The sequence below is a fragment of the Oryx dammah genome, unplaced genomic scaffold (genome assembly GCF_014754425.2).
Source record: "Oryx dammah isolate SB20612 unplaced genomic scaffold, SCBI_Odam_1.1 HiC_scaffold_16, whole genome shotgun sequence".
NCBI classification, from domain to species: Eukaryota; Metazoa; Chordata; class Mammalia; order Artiodactyla; family Bovidae; genus Oryx; species Oryx dammah.
The window spans coordinates 46,848,706-46,868,023 of record NW_024070200.1 but is presented as its reverse complement, the minus strand read 5'-3'; the positions used below and the strand labels follow the sequence as shown (position 1 = coordinate 46,868,023).

General features: G+C 41.0%; 1 protein-coding gene across 1 annotated transcript in view; it reads right to left on the bottom strand.

The window, feature by feature from the left end:
- The window catches only part of IQGAP1 (IQ motif containing GTPase activating protein 1), a 105,661-nt gene that overhangs the window by 65,500 nt on the left and 20,843 nt on the right, over positions 1-19,318 (bottom strand). The window contains exons 3-4 of the mRNA XM_040257475.1: positions 1,899-2,055; positions 68-145 (exon numbers count right to left, since the gene is read on the bottom strand). Of these exons, the coding sequence (XP_040113409.1) occupies positions 68-145; positions 1,899-2,055 (235 nt within the window). The remainder of the gene's footprint in view (positions 1-67; positions 146-1,898; positions 2,056-19,318) is intronic.

Sequence of the window (19,318 nt, the reverse complement as noted above, 5' to 3'; positions counted from 1 at the left end):
TTGAATGAGAAGTGTTATGCCAAAACAGCAAGAACTAAGCCAGAACTATGACTATCACATAAATTACCTTAGGCAATCCAATCTCGCCCATGGCATTCAACCACTGAATCACGTTATCAGTATGTCTGAAGTGAAGGCCAGTTGCCTAGAACAAATGAAAGACCATTAGACACTGTTTGGCAATACTGAAGCAAATACTAAATAAAAACTCTCCTTGTAAAAGCTTCTCTGTGAGACTTCACATGTCCCCTTAGACTTAAGGTCTATCTCTAGCATACGTTCACATTTAACCCCTAGAAGCCAAACCCACATCTCAGATCTTCTCAATGAAGTACCATCTGGGGAATCTTCTGAGTATGGTGCGCTCAACAGAACAGGGTCTTTGGAATTCAATTATTCTGGATTCTGTTCCTTACGTGGCCATCTATTGGTGACACTGGGCAAGTCACTTCACCCTTTTGAGTCTGAGTTTCCCCATCTTTCATGGAGAAGGAAATGGCAACCCACTCAAGTATTCTTGCCTGGGAAATCCCATGGATAGAGGGGCCTGGAGGGCTACAGTCCATAGAGTCACGAAGAGTTGGGCACGACTTAGTGACTGACACTGTTACCCATCTTTAACATCTCCTTTATGTCTGTCAGAAAGATTAACTGAGAAAATGTACATAAAACACTCAATGTGGTATCTGGCAGGCAGAAGATAGTCCCCAAATGAGGTTTTCTCATCCTACACATACAAACGTCCCCCTCTAAACCTCTGCACCTGTTGTTTTTTAGGAAGGCTCACTCTCAAGACAGGTAGAGGAGTAGGCTAATTGCTTTTACTGCTGCTGCAGTCTCCAGGCCTCTCATGTCTATCTGTTCTGCACACATTTTGTAGGCTCTTGACAGAACAACTCAGGAGGTATCTTTAGAATAACTACTTAGTTAACACTCCATACATAAATCTTTGCTTTTTAAAAACAATTTAAATGAGGTTAGCATAATTCTTTCTTTATTTTTTGATGGCATTGTGCAGCATGTGGGATCTTAGTTCCCCGACCAGGGATTGGACCCACACTCCCCCTGCAGTGGAAGCATGGAGTCTCAACTCGTAGATCAGCAGAGAAGTCCCAAGTCTTTGCTTTTTGATGAGGGAAAGTTCCTATTTGGGATGTTAATTTTGGCTTAAGATCTAGAGTTTCCTTGTTTTCCTTCGAAGTTAAACATAAAGCAAAAATCTTTCTTGACTCTGTCTTCACTGTTAATTCTCAGCTCTGACCCAGTTCTGACAGTTGACCCTTCATACATTTGCTCTTGGTTTTGCAATCTTCCACCATCTTCTACACTCATCCTTTTCTAGATAAAAGCTCTTAGGAAAGCTCCCCACAAAAACTCTGTAGGCAATGGAATTTGGTCCTAGTCAACATCCCAACTTACTTAAGGTAGTCCTCTTTTTGAGGGTCCCAGGCCACAAGAATCAAACACTCATCTCAATCTCTTGAAATCAGATCACTTTCCTACTTATCTTAAACTTTAATATCACAGGGTGGGTGATTTTCTCCCCTCCAAAGATACTAATGCTTTTAATTTGTCAACAAATCTCAGAGTTTAGTTAAAATTAAAGTAGTAATTCCCCTAGTTATTTCTTCTGCCTTCTAAGAAATAAAAAATTCATTAAGGACCATGAAAATTTCTCTATACAAATTACTCATTAGAATTGCACCAGGAATACAGTCAGCTCAAGTTCTACTATATCTTGACTTTGCACTGAACTTTCTCCACTCTGCCAGGCATTTTATTTTGTTGGAACAAAGACATTTCCAAATATTTCTCAGTAACTCTTTCATGGGATAAAGGATGGTAAACTTCTCACTCTGATTTATGGTAACTGAAGCACCAAGCAGGGAAAGACTCACCTTGTATCTGGTCTGCTCTCGGTCATAGATCTTCTTTAGGGACACCACTTTAGGGGAGAAGAAGTTTCCCAGTTTGGCGAGGTAGACCCCATTCCTAAGCCCCTCTTCCAGTTCCGTGGTGGGAGGCAGATCTTCCCCAAGGCATGCTTCCATCCACCTGCACAGAAGGAGAGAGGACTTGAGAAAAGAGAGGGAAGGTCTGAACACTTTCCTCAGAGATCTCAAGCTTAATTTCCACTCTCCTTGGACAAGTTTATATCTAACATAGGTAACACTCTTTACAGATTCAACTTCAGGGGCTTCCCTGGTTGCTAAGTGGTTAAAGAATCCACCTGCCAATGCAGGAGACACAGGTTTGATCCCTGATCTGGGAAGATTTCACATGACTCTGAGCAACTGAGCCTGTGCCCCACAACTACCGAGCCTGTGCTCTAGAGCCCGGGAGCCACAATTACTGAAGTCTGAGCACCCTAGAGCCCACATTCTGCAACAAGAAGAGTCACTGCAATGAGAGAAACCCGTGCAGCAATTAGAGAGTAGCCCCCACCCCCGCCCCGCCACTTGCTGCAACTAAGAAAAGCCCGAGCAGCAGCGAAGACCCAACACAGACAAACATAAATAAATAAATAAAATTATTTTTTCAAAAAAAGATTAAGTTTCACACACATCCTTGTCCTGGCCCAGTCACACCTCAGAAGCCAGGAGCTGAGGAAAATTCCTGAGTATAAACGCCGCCCGCTTCTCCACCCTCCTTTCCTCTCCTGCAACAAGACGCCAGCTGGACCAGGTCCTCACTGCCCACGAAGCTCAACCCAGACCCTCTCCCTCACTCCTTCAGTTGCTCCTGAAGAACTCCTAAGAATCCGTTGTAACTGAAGCCACCATCTCTCAGCTGCTCAGAAACTTAAATTTGTAGATGAAGTTCTCTTCTGGTTTGAGAATTCAGCATTGACAGTGAATTTCTAGGTTCAGATTTTAAAGTCGTTTGGGGGTTAACCAAAAGTCAATCATCTCACCTAAAATACTTTAGGAAACTCCAATGGAACCAGTACAAATGAATTAAGTGTTTTTTTAAGAGGGGAGAGGAAGTTGGAAAGGAAAAGAAAACTATACTGTCCACCTCAGATTCCTCTTATAAGATTTCAGGGAAGCCCAAGATAAAACCCTAGTGGCTCAGATAGTAAAGAATCTGCCTGCAATGCAGGAGACCTGGGTTCAATCCCTAGGTCAGAAAGATTCCCTGGAGAAGGGAATGGCAACCCACTCTAGTATTCCTGCCTGGCGAATTCCACGGACAGAGGAGCCTGGTGGGCTACAGTCCACGGGCTCGAAGTCACTGGACAGAGCGACTAACACTTTCACTTTCAAGATAAAACAAAGCAAAATTTACTTGCATACATTTTCTACCAATAGAAATGTAGGTAACTAAAATACTATTCAGGGCAATGGTTTTAAACTTTTTTTTGAGTCATAGAATCCTTGGAATATGTAAGGGAAGCTATAGGCCTCCCCTCAAAAATGTACACATACCTAAGTTTATAATTTCAGAGATTTCATTGACTCCATATTGAAAACCCTTAATTTAAAATTATGCTACTCAAACTTTACAAGGCTATTGTTATCCCCATGTTGTTCACCACACCAGGGCAGCGGGTGGGCTGGGAAGAGGACCCCTGTGTGATGCCTGGTCTATCTCACTAGTGCTAAATATTTGAAAAGCCAAATGAAAAACACAAAAGAACAAAGATACAGCAGACTGAAGTAAAAATTAGATTTACTGACAAATGAGACAACAGAAAAATTAAGCGTTTATAATGTCAATTGATACATAAAGTTTAAATTAAAAGATAATAAAATTTCTTGTATTCCATCTTTTCAAACTTAGATTACCACTCAGAATCTTTAAAAAAAATAATAAGGGAAAGCAACAGTGGCCCCGCTTTTCTCAAGTTCTACAAAAGTTATTCAACCTCACTTTCAAGACTATTCTGTTTCTAACTCAGAGAGCACAACATCTGACACTAAGTCCGTACTCAAATAAATATTAGTTGGATAGATTTATGGGCAAGAGAATTTTCTGGTTATTTCCTATATCCGATGATATTATGTTTTCTCCTCTGGCTTTTCTTTTACATAGTAGAACTGAAATGTCACTAGGGGAAAAAGAGGAAACAAATTAATTTTCCAAGAGAGTCGCCACAGTAATTAGATACCAATTTGTAACAACTATAAAATCCAAACTATGCTTCTCCAACAGCCTAAAGACCAGGAGGGCAATGTGGGGAAGAACGTAGGTCCATGGTATGAAAAAGAGCTGTAGTCATCGGAAATAACTGTCCCTCCAATGTTTTACTGCTGAAAAGGATACAGCAAACAGCTCCTGGCAACCCCTGCTCTCAGGGGGCAGTCTAACTTGTGTTCTCGTTAACAGGGACAAATCTGGAATAACTCGAAGCGAAACACAGTCCTTTACCACATAAGGGTGTAAAGAAAAAGTAATGTTTTCCTCTCAAAATGGAGAAGACTGGATAAACAGCTCACTAGTTCTTTTGCCTTGCATCAGAGCCAGCAACCAGGGCTCTGCAGGCTCTCCTCTCGTCTGAGACCACTAGATTACAATCACATTAAAAGGAGGGACCACAGCCACACCCGCTACAACCCTTCTCTGCCTCCTCTTGTCTGACTACTCTAAAACAGTCCCGATTGATGACAAGACTCGCAAGCTTTCTGATGGAGCCAAATGCCCTGCATACCACACAACTGTCAGGCCAAAAGAAAAGTCACCTGTGACCTGGTCAAAAAAGATAAAGCAGAGAGCAGGAGCTAGAAGAAACAAGCAAAGCACTCGAGGGTCTCTAAACAAGCCCCTATCTGCACTCCAGTTCCCTGCATGGCTCATCCTTCATTCTAAACTCTGCTCCACAGCAAAAGTATCATCTGGTTTGTTTATAAGCATAAAGTTGGTTAAATGAGGACCACATTATTTTGGAAAATTAAGAATATTAAGTGATGTGCTATATTACTATCATTTTTAATCATAGCAGCAGTTTGAGTTCTACTATAATTCTGAGGAGATAACAACAAACCCACCTGTCCTCTCCAGCCCATCTGAGATTCCCCCTCTGCCACTAGTTCAAAGAACTACAAAATGTGAGAGCAAGGAGCTGTTAGGACAAATCCCTTCGGGGTCTTCCCCCCAACATAACACACATCCATTATAGAAAACTACAAGAATTTTCTCATTATTTTATGAATATTTTCCATGTTATTATACAGTCTCTGAACACCCTAAGTCACATTAAAATTCTACTAAGTGCTTAATCAGTCACCTATGTTGGATATTTATAACATTTCTAAATGTTTCCAACTGTTAAATAATTCTGCAAGGAACATCTTTGTACACAATATTCTTCTGTATTTATAATTAATTGCTGCAGAAAGATCTTAGAAGTTTAACTCCAAAACAAAAGATGTTATTGACCAAAAGCTCACTCAAAGATTGTACCAATTTGCACAACCCTCTTGTTTTACAAATAAGAATTAAGGTCTACCCAAGGTTACCTGCTAGTTAGTGACAAAGGTGGGATAAGAGGACCCTGATTCCTAGTTTAGACTCCTTCTCACTAAACCACTATTGCTCTTACCACATCACCCCAGAAGCCTAACAGGGCTGAGCTCCATAGAGCTGTCTAAACAGGACAGAGTTGCAAATCTCCCATGAAAGAAAAAGACTGGTATCTCAGCACGTTTTGTCCACTTAATAGGGTTTTTAATATTTCAGCTTAACTGTAAGTCCACCAGTATTTCTCAGCTCAGACACAAAGCTTCCTTATAAGAGTTTAGCATTTAACTATATAAGTTCACTTTAGAATAAATCTATGCATTGATACCTATCTTATGCCAGACAGAAAAAAAATCAACTCAAAATGGGTTAAAAACTTGAACACTGTAAATCTGAAACTGTAGAACTCCTTTAAGAAAACATAGAGGGTAAGCTCCTTGGCATCAGTCTTGGAGACGATTTTTTTGGAGGGTTTGACATCAAAAGCAAAAATAAACAAGGAGGATTATATAAAACTAAAAAGCTTCTGCACAGCAAAGGAAACTATCAACAAATGAAAAGGCAACCTACAGAATGGAAGAAAGTATTTGCAAATCAAATATCTGTTAAGGGGTTAATCTCCAAAATATTTGAAGAACTCAACAACTCAACAGCAAGAAAAAAAAAAAAACAACCAACAATCCAATTTTTAAATGGACAGAGGTACTGAATAGTTTTCCAAAGGCATATAAATGGCGAACAGGTAACTGAAAGGATGCTCAGCATCATTAAATCATCAGTTCAGTTCAGTCGCTCAGTCGTGTCCAACTCTTTGCAATCTCATGTATCGCAGCATGCCAGGCCTCCCTGTCCATCATCAACTCCCGGAGTCCACCCAAACCCATGTCCATCGAGTCGATGATGCCATCCAACCATCTCATCCTCTGTCGTCCCCTTCTTCTCCCACAGTCAATCTTTCCCAGCATCAGGGTCTTTTCCAGTGAGTCAGCTCTTCGCATCAGGTGGCCAAAGTATTGAAGTTTCAGCTTCAACATCAGTCCTTCCAATGAACACCCAGGGCTGATCTCCTTTAGGATAGACTGGTTGGATCTCTTTGCAGTCCAAGGGACTCTCAAGAGTCTTCTCCAACACCACAGTTCAAAAGCATCAATTCTTCAGCGCTCAGCTTTCTTTATAGTCCAACTCTCACATCCATACATGACCACTGGCAAAACCATAGCCTTGACTAGATGGACCTTTGTTGGCAAAGTAATGTCTTTGCTTTTCAATATGCTGTCTAGGTTGGTCATAACTTTCCTTCCAAGGAGTAAGCGTCTTTTAGTTTCATGGCTGCAACCACCATCTGCAGTGATTTTGGAGCCCAGAAAAATAAAGTAAGCCACTGTTTCCACCATTTCCCCATCTATCTGCCATGAACTGATGGGACCACATGCCATGATCTTAGTTTTCTGAAGGCTGAGCTTTAAGACAACTTTTTCACTCTCCTCCTTCACTTTCAAGAGGCTCTTTAGTTCATCTTCACTTTCTGCCATAAGGATGTGGTCATCTGAATATCTGAGGTTATTGATATTTCTCCTGTCAATCCTGATTTCAGCTTGTGCTTCCTCCAGCCCAGCGTTTCTCATGATGTATTCGGCATATAAGTTAAATAAGCAGGGTGACAATATACAGCCTTGATGTACTCCTTTTCCTATTTGGAACCAGTTTGTTGTTCCATGTCCAGTTCTAACTGTTGCTTCCTGGCCTGCATACAGCTTTCTCAAGAGTCAGGTCATGTGGTCTGGTATGCCCATCTCTTTCAGAATTTTCCACAGTTTATTGTGATCCACACAGTCAAAGGCTTTGGCATAGTCAATAAAGCAGAAATAGATGTTTTTCTGGAACTCTCTTGCTTTTTCAATGATCCATCAAAAGTTGGCAATTTGATGTCTGGTTCCTCTGCCTTTTCTAAAAACAGCTTGAACATGTGGAAGTTCATGGTTCAAGTACTGCTGAAGCCTGGCTTGGAGAATTTTGAATATTACTTTAGTAGCGTGTGAGATGAGTGTAATTGTGCGGTAGTTTGAGCATTCTTTGGATTGCCTTTCTTTGGGACTGGAATGAAAACTGACTTTTTCCAATCCTGTGGCCACTGCTGAGTTTTCCATATTTGCTGGCATATTGAGTGCAGCACTTTAACAGCATCATCTATCAGGATTTGAAATAGCTCAACTGGAATATCATCACCTCCACTAGCTTTGTTCGTAGTGATGCTTTCTAAGGCCCACTTGACTCACATTCCAGGATGTCTGGCTCTAGGCGAGTGATCACACCATCATGATTATTTGAGTCATGAATATCTTTTTTGTACAGTTCTTCTGTGTATTCTTGTCACCTCTTTAATATCTTCTGCTTCTGTTAGGTCCCTACCATTTCTGTCCTTTATTGAGCCCATCTTTGCATGAAATGTTCCCTTGGTATCTCTAATTTTCTTGAAGAGATCTCTAGTCTTTCCCATCCTATTGTTTTCCTCTATTTCTTTGCACTGATCGCTGAGGAAGGCTTTCTTATCTCTCCTTGTTATTCTTTGGAACTCTGCATTCATATGGGTATATCTTTCCTTTTCTCCTTTGCTTTTCGCTTCCCATCTTTTCACAGCTATTTGTAAGGCCTCTTCAGTCAGCCATTTTGCTTTTTCGCATTTCTTTTTTGGGGGGATGGTCTTGATTCCTGTCTCCTGTACAATGTCATGAACCTCCATCCATAGTTCATCAGGCACTCTGTCTATCAGATCTAGGCCCTTAAATCTATTTCTCACTTCCACTGTATAGTCATAAGGGATTTGATTTAGGTCATACCTGAATGGTCTAGAGGTTTTCTCCACTTTCTTCAATTTAAGTCTGAATTTGGCAATAAGGAGTTCATGATCTGAGCCACAGTCAGCTCCTGGTCTTGTTTTTTGCTGACTGTATAAAGCTTCTCCATCTTTGGCTTCAAAGAATATAATCAATCTGATTTCGGTGTCGACCATCTAGTGATGTCCATGTGTAGAGTCTTCTCTTGTGTTGTTGGAAGAGGGTGTTTGCTATGACCAGTGCGTTCTCTTGGCAAAACTCTATTAGCCTTTGCCTTGCCTCATGCTGTACTCTAAGGCCAAATTTGCCTGTTACTCCAGGTGTTTCTTGACTTCCTACTTTTGCATTCCAGTCCCCTATAATGAAAAGGACATCTTTTGGGGGTGTTAGTTCTAGAAGGTCTTGTAGGTCTTCATGAACTGTTCAACTTCAGCTTCTTCAGCGTTACTGGTTGGGGCATAGACTTGGATTACCGTGATATAGAATGGAAATGAACAGAGATCATTCTGTCGTTTTTGAGATTGCATCCAAGTACTGCATTTCAGACTCTCTTGTTGACTATGATGGCTACTCCATTTCTTCTAAGGGATTCCTGCCCACAGTAGTAGATATAATGGTCATCTGAGTTAAATTCACCCATTCCAGTCCATCTTAGTTCACTGATTCCTAGAATGTCAATGTTCACTCTTACCATCTCCTGTTTGACCCCTTCCAATTTTCCTTGATTCATGGACCTGACACTCTAGGTTCCTATGCAATACTGCTCTTTATAGCATTGAATCTTGCTTCTATCACCAGTCACATCCACAACCGGGTGTCATTTCTGCTTTGGCTCCATCCTTCATTCTTTCTGGAGTTATTTCTCCATTGATCTCCCGTAGCATGTTGGGCACCTACTGACCTGGGGAGTTCCTCTTTCAGTATCCTATCTTTTTGCCTTTTTATACTGTTCATGGGGTTCTCAAGGCAAGAATACTGAAGTGGCTTGCCATTCCCTTCTCCAGTGGACCAGGCTCTTGCCATTCCCTTCTCCAGTGGACCAGACCTCTTCACCATGGCCCGCCTGTCTTGGGGGGCCCCACACGGCATGGCTTCATTTCACTGAATTAGACCAGGCTGTGGTTTCAATGCAGGGACCACAGGTTCGATTTCGGTTGGGGAACTAAGACCCCACAAGGTGCACAGTGTACCACCAAAAAAAGAGGAATAATTTCAATAAGCTCAGGCTCCTGCATCTTCCCATATGTAGAAAAGCACTAAATTTGTTAACTTGAGATGTCTGGATGGTGGTGGTGTTGTTGATAGCAGTAATCTTATGATGTTCCGACTACCTGAGCATTTGGGGCTTTTTTTCCAAAAAACTCTCATTTTTTCCTGGCTCCTCCCTTACCTCTTTGAAACAGTCCTTCTGAGCTATCTGAGAGGCTGTCTCTCGGGTTTAAGTCAGCCGAATAAAACATAATTCTCAGCTTTCAGATTGCACTTTTTTTTCCCAGTCAACAGTGGGAATATAACTTGGTGTGGCCACTATGGAGGCAATATGGACGTTCCTCAAAAAATTAAGAACAGTACTGCCTTTCATCCAGCAGTCCCACTGCTGGGTATACAGATGTCCCTGGGTATTAACAGGGTGGTTTCAGGACCCAAATCTTGGACTCAGATAAGACCCCAAATCCGAGGATGCTCAACTCCTGTATATAAAATGGCGTAGTATTTGCATACAACCTAAGCACACCCTCCCCATATACTTTAAATCATCTGTAGATTACTTATAATACCTGATACATTGTAAATGCTATGTAAATTATTGTAAATACAATGTAAATGCGATGTAAATAATTGCTGCCAAGCAGCAAATTCAAGTTTTGCTTTTTGAAACTTTTCAGAGTTATTTTTTCCCTGGATATTTTCAATCCACAGTTGACTGAATCCATAGATGCTGAACCTACAGATACAGAGGGATGACTGTATGTCCAAAGGAAATGAAGACAGGATATCGAAAATATATTTGCACTCTCACAATCATCACAACACTATTCACAACAGCCAAGATATGGAAACAACCCAAGGACCCACAAATGCATGAATGGATAAAGAGGTTATGATATATGTACTGTTGTTGTTGTTGCTTTCAGTCATTTGTGTCTGACTCTTTGTGACCCCCATGGACTGCAGCACATCAGGCTTCCCTGTCCTTCACCATCTCCCAAAGTTTGCTCAAACTCATATCCATTGAGTTGGTGATGCTATCCAACAATCTCGTCCTCAGTCGTCCCCTTCTCCTCCTGCCTTCAATCTTTCCCAGCATCAGGTATGCATATACATACAAAGAAATATTATTCAGCCATGAAAATGAAGGAAATCCAGCCACTTGTGACAACATGGACAGACCTTGAGGGCAGTATGCTAAGTAAAATAAACCAAAGGGGGGAAAAAATACTGTATGGTATCAATCACATGTGGAATCTGATAAAATACATTAATAAAGTCAAACTTTTAGTGCTTGCCAGGAGGTAGGGCCTGGAGAAAATAGGGAGAGATTGGTAAAAGGATGCAAACATACACCTGTGAGATGAATAGGGTCTGAGGCTCTAACATAAAACACAGTGACTATACTTGATAACACTGTATTGCATAAGTGAAAGAGAGCAGAACTGTAAATGTTCTCACCAAAAAACAAAGAAAAAGATAAACGTGAGGTGATGGATATGTTAACTAGACAGAGGAAATCCTTTCACAATGCATACATACATCACATCACCACAATGTACTTGCTTTCAAAGTCCTACAATTTTATATGCTACTTGTACCTAAATAAAGCTGAAATCTAAATAAAATAAAATAAATTTGGGACTTCCTTGGCAGTCCAGCAGTTAAGACTACATGCTTTCAATGCAAGGGGCACAGGGTGGATTCCTGCTGGGAAACTATGATCCCACATACCGTGCAGTGAGGCCAAAAAAACAAAAACTAATTGAATGAATAAATAAATAAAATCTATGCACAAAAGAAAAGTCATTGGCCAACACAATTCTCATGTTACCAACTCTCATGTTGAAAACTATCTTACTATTCATAGAATTTCACAGTTGGAAGGCTCATTAAAACCCTTCCAGTCTACCTAACTCCTCCACTCCCCTCTCACCTCCCACTCCCTCCCTCACTTTAAAGCCTGAATACTCCCAAAACATCTTGGTCAATCATGCTGTAAACTGACTCTGTGGTGGCTCAGTGGTAAAGAACCCACCTGCGAGTTAGGGGGCACAAGAGAGGCGGGTTCGATCCCTGGGTTGGGAGATCTCCTGGATTAGAAAATCCTACTCCAGTATTCTTCCCTGGGAAATCCCAAGGATAAAGAAGCTTTGCAGGATACAGTCCATGGGGTCGCAAAGAGTCGGACGGGACTGAGTGAGCTGAAGTATGTGAACATCCAGACTGACCTCTGATCACTGATGCTGACGTGGAACCACACATTCAAGTTATTAACCCATTTCATCTCAGGATTCTAGTAGCCAAAAAGCTTTTTATTAAGCCAGCATCAGCTCCCCATCAGCACCCTAAGATGCCTCATGGAGCAAGACAACATATGGAATTAAAATATAATGTGTCCAAAAATGGCCGGGGACTTTTAAAGACTTGGATTTATATCTTGTCTCTGTTACTTATCAAGACGGCAAGTCACTTACCCAATTTCTTCATTTGTTAAAAGGGAATGACAATACTTTCCGGATAGGTCTATTGTTGAGGCTTAAATAAGATTACATATGAAATGCAGGGCTTAAGCACAGGGCTTGGCCGGTATTTTAAAAACATATGTGCTTTTCCTCCTTTCCTCTCATATGATGAGTCGCATGCTGACACTTCTGTCAGTAAGATGATTCCAGTTCCTTCAAGTGTGCCTCAAGAAAAGAGAACAGCATCTACCTCATAGGACGACTGTGAGGGTTAAGAGAGATTACCACACAGAGTTAAGAACAGTGCCTGGCATGAAGTTACCACTCAGAGCATCAGCTGGTGCTACCAGGAGTCTGAGATGTGACTCCCTGTCCCTCGAATCTTCCTCATTCATCTCTGAACACTTATGCTCCAGGTGTGGTCTGACTGGCCTGAAATGGAACTGGAACATCACTTCTTCATTCTGAACAGACCAAAACCACAGACAAAGCCTTGATTTTATTACTGTATAACACTTTGCTAATCAACAGAGTTTCTTAGTATGTTTTCCCCCGAATACACAGCTGCTAAACCTGATCTCTACAGTTCCATATATTAGATTCTTATTTGCACTCATCTCTAGCACATTTCTTTCTGCTGATTCAGCCCATTGTTCCAAATGTCAACATATTTGCAGATCCTAATTCTGTGGCCCAAAATACTAACTTCTCTCCCAGCTTCACATTATCCATAAAAACTAGTGGAGTTTGAAGAATGGTGAGGAGTTAACCAAATGGGCAAAGCAGAGAAGGCCTCCAGGCAGAATGCATACCATGTACAAAGGAAGGGAGGGCTGAGAAAACACAGTGGGTTACGGAACAGCTCGGCACTGACATTGCTGGAAGGGAAGGTAGGAGGTAATGACAAAAACAAAGAGCAGCTTGGATGTTGCAAGGCCTGCTTATCAGGTAAGAAACCTCTCCATCCGTCACAAGGGACACTGGAGGATTTTAAGTCAGAAGTGACCTGATCAGATCTGTGTTTTAGAAAATCTCTTTGGCAACAAATACGATTTTTAAATTTTTCTTTAAGTACAAATATTTTAACAAATAAGTCACTTAAAAAAAAAAAGTTCTGAGAATATTATACCAACTGGTGATACCAGCACACTCTTATCTGTGATGAGGTGTCTCTATCAGGGGCCACAGACAGACCTCGGTGACAAAACTCCTAACATTAAGGAAATGGAGAACAGAGTTGTTAGTCCTTCCTCCCACGAAAAGGGATATAAACTTTGAACATTTTCTCCTCAAGTTTAACCCTACAACAGCTTTAACAAATCTAACTCAAATGAAAATTACTAAAAAAAAAAAAAATTAAGTGACATCTTACCTGAAACACAACTATTAAACAGGAAAAGTAAGTTTTAAATGGTTCATTTTCTAGAAATAATGCTAAAAAAAAAACCCCTCTAACACCATGTTTTAATTTTGGCAGACAGACATTAAGCTAACTACTTCACATGCAGTATCTCAGTTGATCCCTCCAAAACCCCTTAAGGTAAACAGTATTATTATTCTTACTTTACTGATTAAAAAAAAAAAGCAAAACATGGACTCCTCAAAGTAAAGTAATTTATACAAGATTACTTGTCTAGTAAGTGTCTGAGCGCACAATTAAACCCAAGTTGGTGTGATTCTAAAGCTCAAACTCAATTGCTGCAATATATTGCTTCCTTTGAAAATAATAATAGTTATCATCTACTTAATACTCAAGTTCTGATGCTTGTGAAAGCATCCTAAACTACAGGGCATGGCTGTCATTAACAACCCTTATTCTATCAAGTACCAAAAAGGAGACCTATTAAACACTGAAGTTGACACCCTTAGTGTGAAAAATACATGCTTATATAAAAGCCCATCTTTACTATAATGGCATAATAATTCTTATAAATAATCCTGATATAATTTCATATTTAGCCTATTTTGATAAAACTTTGATTAATACATATTTTAAAACTGTACTCTGACAGTTATGTACCCATTTAGGAAACATTTCTAATGGATCACTCTGTGCAACCTTACAGTGGCATAAAAAAGTGCTGAATACCTGGAGATCACCCCTTGGAGAAGAGAGATGCTTAAACTACTGGCTACAACAGGAGATGATATTTGAACTAGGCTTTGTAAGGTAAATTGTATGTAGAGAGGTGAAAACGGGAAAAACAGACACTGAAGATAAAGGAGACAGCACAAAAAAAGAGCAAAAAGGACTGAAAACAAATGGCATACTTAAGGAATAACAAATCCTCATGGTAGAGGAGTACGTGGAGATGTGTCTGGAACATAAGGATTTTAATCTGCAGGCAATGGAAATCACAAAACTTTCTGAGCAGAAGAGTAGCTTGGTCAGACCTGACATTTAGCATGGTAACTAGGACAACAGCACAGAAGACAGGTCAACAGAGAAATATTAGGCAACTACCTCAAGGATCCAGGTGAGAGGTAATAAGCTCTTCAATTAGGGCAACGGCGGAAACAGAAAGAAAAGTGATGAGCAATTTCAGAGAAAGAATTGACCCCACTTGAGGATCTGTTATATGGCTAGGAGCAGGGGTTAGAAGGACACTGAGAAAGATGAAGGTTTAACAGACAAATGGGGGAAAAAAAAAAAGCTCCTGATCTTACATTAAATATCAAGTGGATTAGAGATTTTAAAACATTAAAAAATTAATGTTAAAATTTTTTAATTTTTAAAATTAACATTAAAAATTTTAAACATTTAAAAATAAATAAATGAATGGTCATATAAACTTGAAATGAAAAGGCCTTTCCAAACAAGACTGTGGACACAGAAATCATTTTTTAAAAAGGAGAAATAAACTGGCTACATCAGTTAAACTTCTACAAGGCAATTAAAAAAAATTAAAATCTGAAAGAAGCTGGAGGAGAAATGTGCAACTCATAACAAGGAGCTAATAATCTCCCATAATCTTTATTTTTATTTTTTGGCCACATGGCATGTGGGATCTTAGTTCCCTGATGAGGGACTGAACCTGAGTCCCACCCTCCACCGTGGAAGCATGGAGTCCTAACCATTGGACCACCCGGGAAGTCCCCTCATAATTTTTAGATGCGAACGCACGCACACACACACATATATATGCTTTAAATAAATAAAATGACAAATATCTCCCTGGGAAAATGCTCTAGAAACACAAACAGACAATTCAGAAAAGAATACAAATAACCAGCAATTATGGGGAAAAAAATCTTAACCTCACTACTGATCAAAGGAATTCAAATTAAAGTAACAATAAAACCATTTTCAGTTATCAGAATAGCAAAGATAAAAAAGGATAGTAACTTATTATTGCCCAGTATGTAGGGAAACTTCACATTCTCACACTGTCCCACTGGCAACGTGTACCATCTATAGCAAACTTGCAAAAACTTCCATAAAAGGAACAAGGTTGTTTTATTTTTAAGAGATGATTTGGTGACTCGTGGAATGGATGGCTAAATAAAAGACAATGCCATTAAACAAGGCTGGGGACCCCTGGGGAAGCAGGCCAGAATGAAAAGCTCATGTCTGAAACGTGTTCAACCGGAGAGGTCCATGAGACACCCAGGCAGAGACGTGTTGGAAGTACAAGTCTGAAAAACTCAAGAGAAAAACCACCAGGTTGGAGACCCAGATTTGAAAAGTGGCACCCCGGGAGTGGATGAGCTCCCTAGAGAAAGACCGTAGCAAAAAATTTTCAAGTTCCAGGACTGTGCCTTGGAAAACGCGAACACTTAAGAGGCAAATATTACAGAGAAAGAACAGTTCCTATGGTAAAATGAGAACTATGAGAGAATCACATGATGGCAGGCAAGGAAGAAAACATTTTAGGAAACTGGGGAGGTCACCAAATGCTGCAGAGATGGGTGGCAAGAAGAAAAGAACCTGGCAAATATAAGAAAGAAGGTCATCTGGGACCCCAACAGGGGGTGTCTCAGTGCAGTGGTGAGACAGGATCAGATACTATCACCAGAAATGTCACTAGAGGTGGAAAACCAGAGACAGCAAGTGTAGAGTTCTTTCTCGAGAAATCTAAAAAGGGAAGAAAAATCAGAGGAATAAAGAAAGGGTTAGGACTTCCCTGGTGGTCCAGTGGTTAAGAACCTACCTGCCAATGCAGGGGACACGGGTCCGATCCCTGGTCCAGGAAGATCTCACACGCCGTGGAGCAACTAAGCCTGTGTGCCACAACCACTGAAACCTGCTAGAGCCCCAGAGCCCATGCTCAACCACAAGAGAAGACACTGAGAGGAGAAGCCTGCGCACTGCAACAAAGAACAGCCCCCAAGAGCAGCAACGAAGACCAGCCCAGCCAGAAATAAAGAAGAGAGAAAAGAAACAGCTGGGGTCACAAAGAGTCGGACATGACTGAGCGACTGAACCGACTGAGTCTGCAGTGGTGGCACGGCCAGGGAAGGCATGCATTTCCCTCTCTCTTTTTTTAAATAATTGAAGAAGAGGCACTTACTTGCACCTTGCAAGGAAAGCGGGACTAAAGACACAAGAAACAAAGAGTAAAAAAGAAGATTCTGAAGAACACGGGGGGCAGTTATCTATGGAAAGGAACATACCTGCTTCTTCCTTAAGAAAAGAGGGAAGGAAATAATGAGCAAGAATGACCTATCTAACTATACCTCTGAGCTTCAGCTTCCTGTCTGTAAAGCAGGATTAGGAATGGCACCTATTCTCCTAAGACTGCTGTGAGGATTAACTGAGGTAACGCATATAAGTGCTAAGGCTCTAAATTTTGGTAACTACGTGTTTGTGCATGTGTAGGGAACAGCCAAATCCCAGAAATAAACCTGCTTCTAGAGTCTGACACCCAGTAACGTGTGGGCTCCCTGATAACATTTGTCAAAGGGAGCATCTACGTGGCCCTACCATCCCACCGCTCGGGAAGACAAAGAAATGACTATTTGGAGGACTCTCGTGTGGTAAGCCTTGAAACAAGCCCAGACCGAGAGCATACGGAGAGAAGAATCCAGGTGGGAATCCGAATTAGGGGTCTGTGAAGAGGAAACCAGCTGAACAAGTTCCACCTAGCACATGACTTCAGCGGTTTCCCAGCTCTGTGCAATACAGAAGCGGAACACACCAATGCCGGAACTGACTACTCCAAACCACTGAGATTCGGTTCCTCCAGGAGCGGCTCGGCGGGTACACACCCAGCTTGCAGAGCAAACGGCCCCCGAATGTCTGCATGACTCACTGAGGAAAAACCTCCCTAGTAGGCCGTCTTTCCTCATAAACAGGATAAGTACTGAGCCACTAACACACTGAGCACCATCTCAGCCTTGGAAACAGCCTCATAATTTCAACATTGTGTGGCAAAAACCCAGTCCTGAGAAAAAGGAGTGTAGATTACTCAAAAAGGCATTCCTCACCATATGAAGAGGGAGGGGAATTAGGGCTGGGTTCCCAGAGAAAATGGCATTTATGTGTTAATGTGTTTGTGTGTGTCTGTGTGTCTTGATGCGGGGGAACATGTCAAGCCAAAGGAAGAAACTGTACAGAAACTTTGAAGGATTTGAAACAGGGAAGGAAGTGATTAGGTCTGATTTACAAGATCACTCCAAACACAAGGGATTAGGAAGAGGGGCTATTAATGGGTGCAGAACTGCTGAAGAAAGGCAGGCTAGTTTTCCAAGCCATACACGCAAAATGAGAAATCTTGATAGTATCTGTTTTAAAAGAAACTTCTGAATATGAATTAAACCAATCTGAACAGCTATAGGAATAAGTGAGAAGTAGAAGGGAATTTTTTTTTCTTCATCTTAAGTAACTTAGTTTAACCTCTGTGTTCCTTGATACCCAATATAGACCCATCCCTGAACTAATCATTTCATTCTGCTGAACTGGACATGAGGTATGCCGGGTTCACTTGCCAAAAGTAAATGTCTGAATTTCAAAACGGTCCCTCGTCTTAACTAGGGTGGTAGAAACTAGACTATGGTGATGGCTGCACCATTTGGTAAATTTACTAAAAATCACTGAGTTATACACTGAAAATGAGAGAATTTTATGGTATTTAAACTATACTTCAGTGAAAAGTTCTGGGCAAACAGGATTAACTCACTTTCAGACCAAATCTTCAGAAGCTCAGCCTGGTGAAACATTACCGTGTTCAACCTATCCACCCACCTCGACTTTACCACATATCATAAAGCATGAAAGACCTTTTAACCCTAAAGGAAAAAAAAAAAAAAAAATTAAAATAAAACAAAAACCCCAACCCAATCAATGCTAATTGCGGTCAGCTCTTGAGAAAAAAAAAAAAACAGGTGAGAGTCCTCTACTAGGTGGAAGACAGGCACATATTTCTTTGCAAAAATACCAGTTCTCTGAGTCACTGCCAACTGCAGCAGCTGCTAGAGCCCAGGGGAACAAGGAGAGCCTGCAGAGCAAGAATACACCAAAAAAGTTAATGATCAGATCTAATCATTAGAATATATCAAGAGGCAGAGTTAACTGTGATAATCATGAAAGACATAGCCCCTGGTCTCTAAAGTGAAAAAAAAAAAAAAAAAGTCAGTCATGTCTGACTTTTTGTGACCCCATGGACTGTAGTCCACCAGGCTCCTCTGTCCATGGGATTCTCCAGGCAAGAATACTAGAGTGGGTAACCATTTCCTTCTCCATAGGATCTTCCTGACACAGGGATCAAATCCAGGGTTCCTGCACTGCAGGCAGATTCTTCACCATCTGAGCCACTAGGGAAGCCCCTAAGGCTCACAGTAAATTAGATAAGACGTAAGTATAAAGCATTATACTGTGAAAACTACAATAAAGACGCTTGGGGGGCAGGAGCCAAAAAGACACAAGAGTGTGTGTGTGCTCAGTCACATCCAACTTTTTGTGACCCCATGGACTGCAGCCTGCCAGGCTCCTCTGTCGATGGGATTTTTCAGGCAAGAATACTGGAACAGGTTGTTATGCCCTACCCCCAGGGGATCTTCCAGACCCAAGGATCGAACCCGCATCTCCTGCACTGGCACCACTGAGTCACTTGGGAAGTCCATAGAGACACAAGAGAGGGGCATCTAACTCAGACCTGAGTAAGGGTGAGTGTCCAAGTAAGCTTCTTGGAGGAGGCATTGCCTAAATTTATTTTCTTAGATAGGCAATATATTTTTACACAGGTCAAAACTTTAAAGCATAAAAAGAGACCCAGTTAAAAGGAAGAAAAATCTCATGAAGTGAAAAGACAAGAGTGTCATATGCTGCAGAGATTAAGTAAAATAAGTCATGAAAATTTTCCAGTGGGCACAGCAATTAGGTCATTGGTGACTCGAGAAAGAGAAATCACA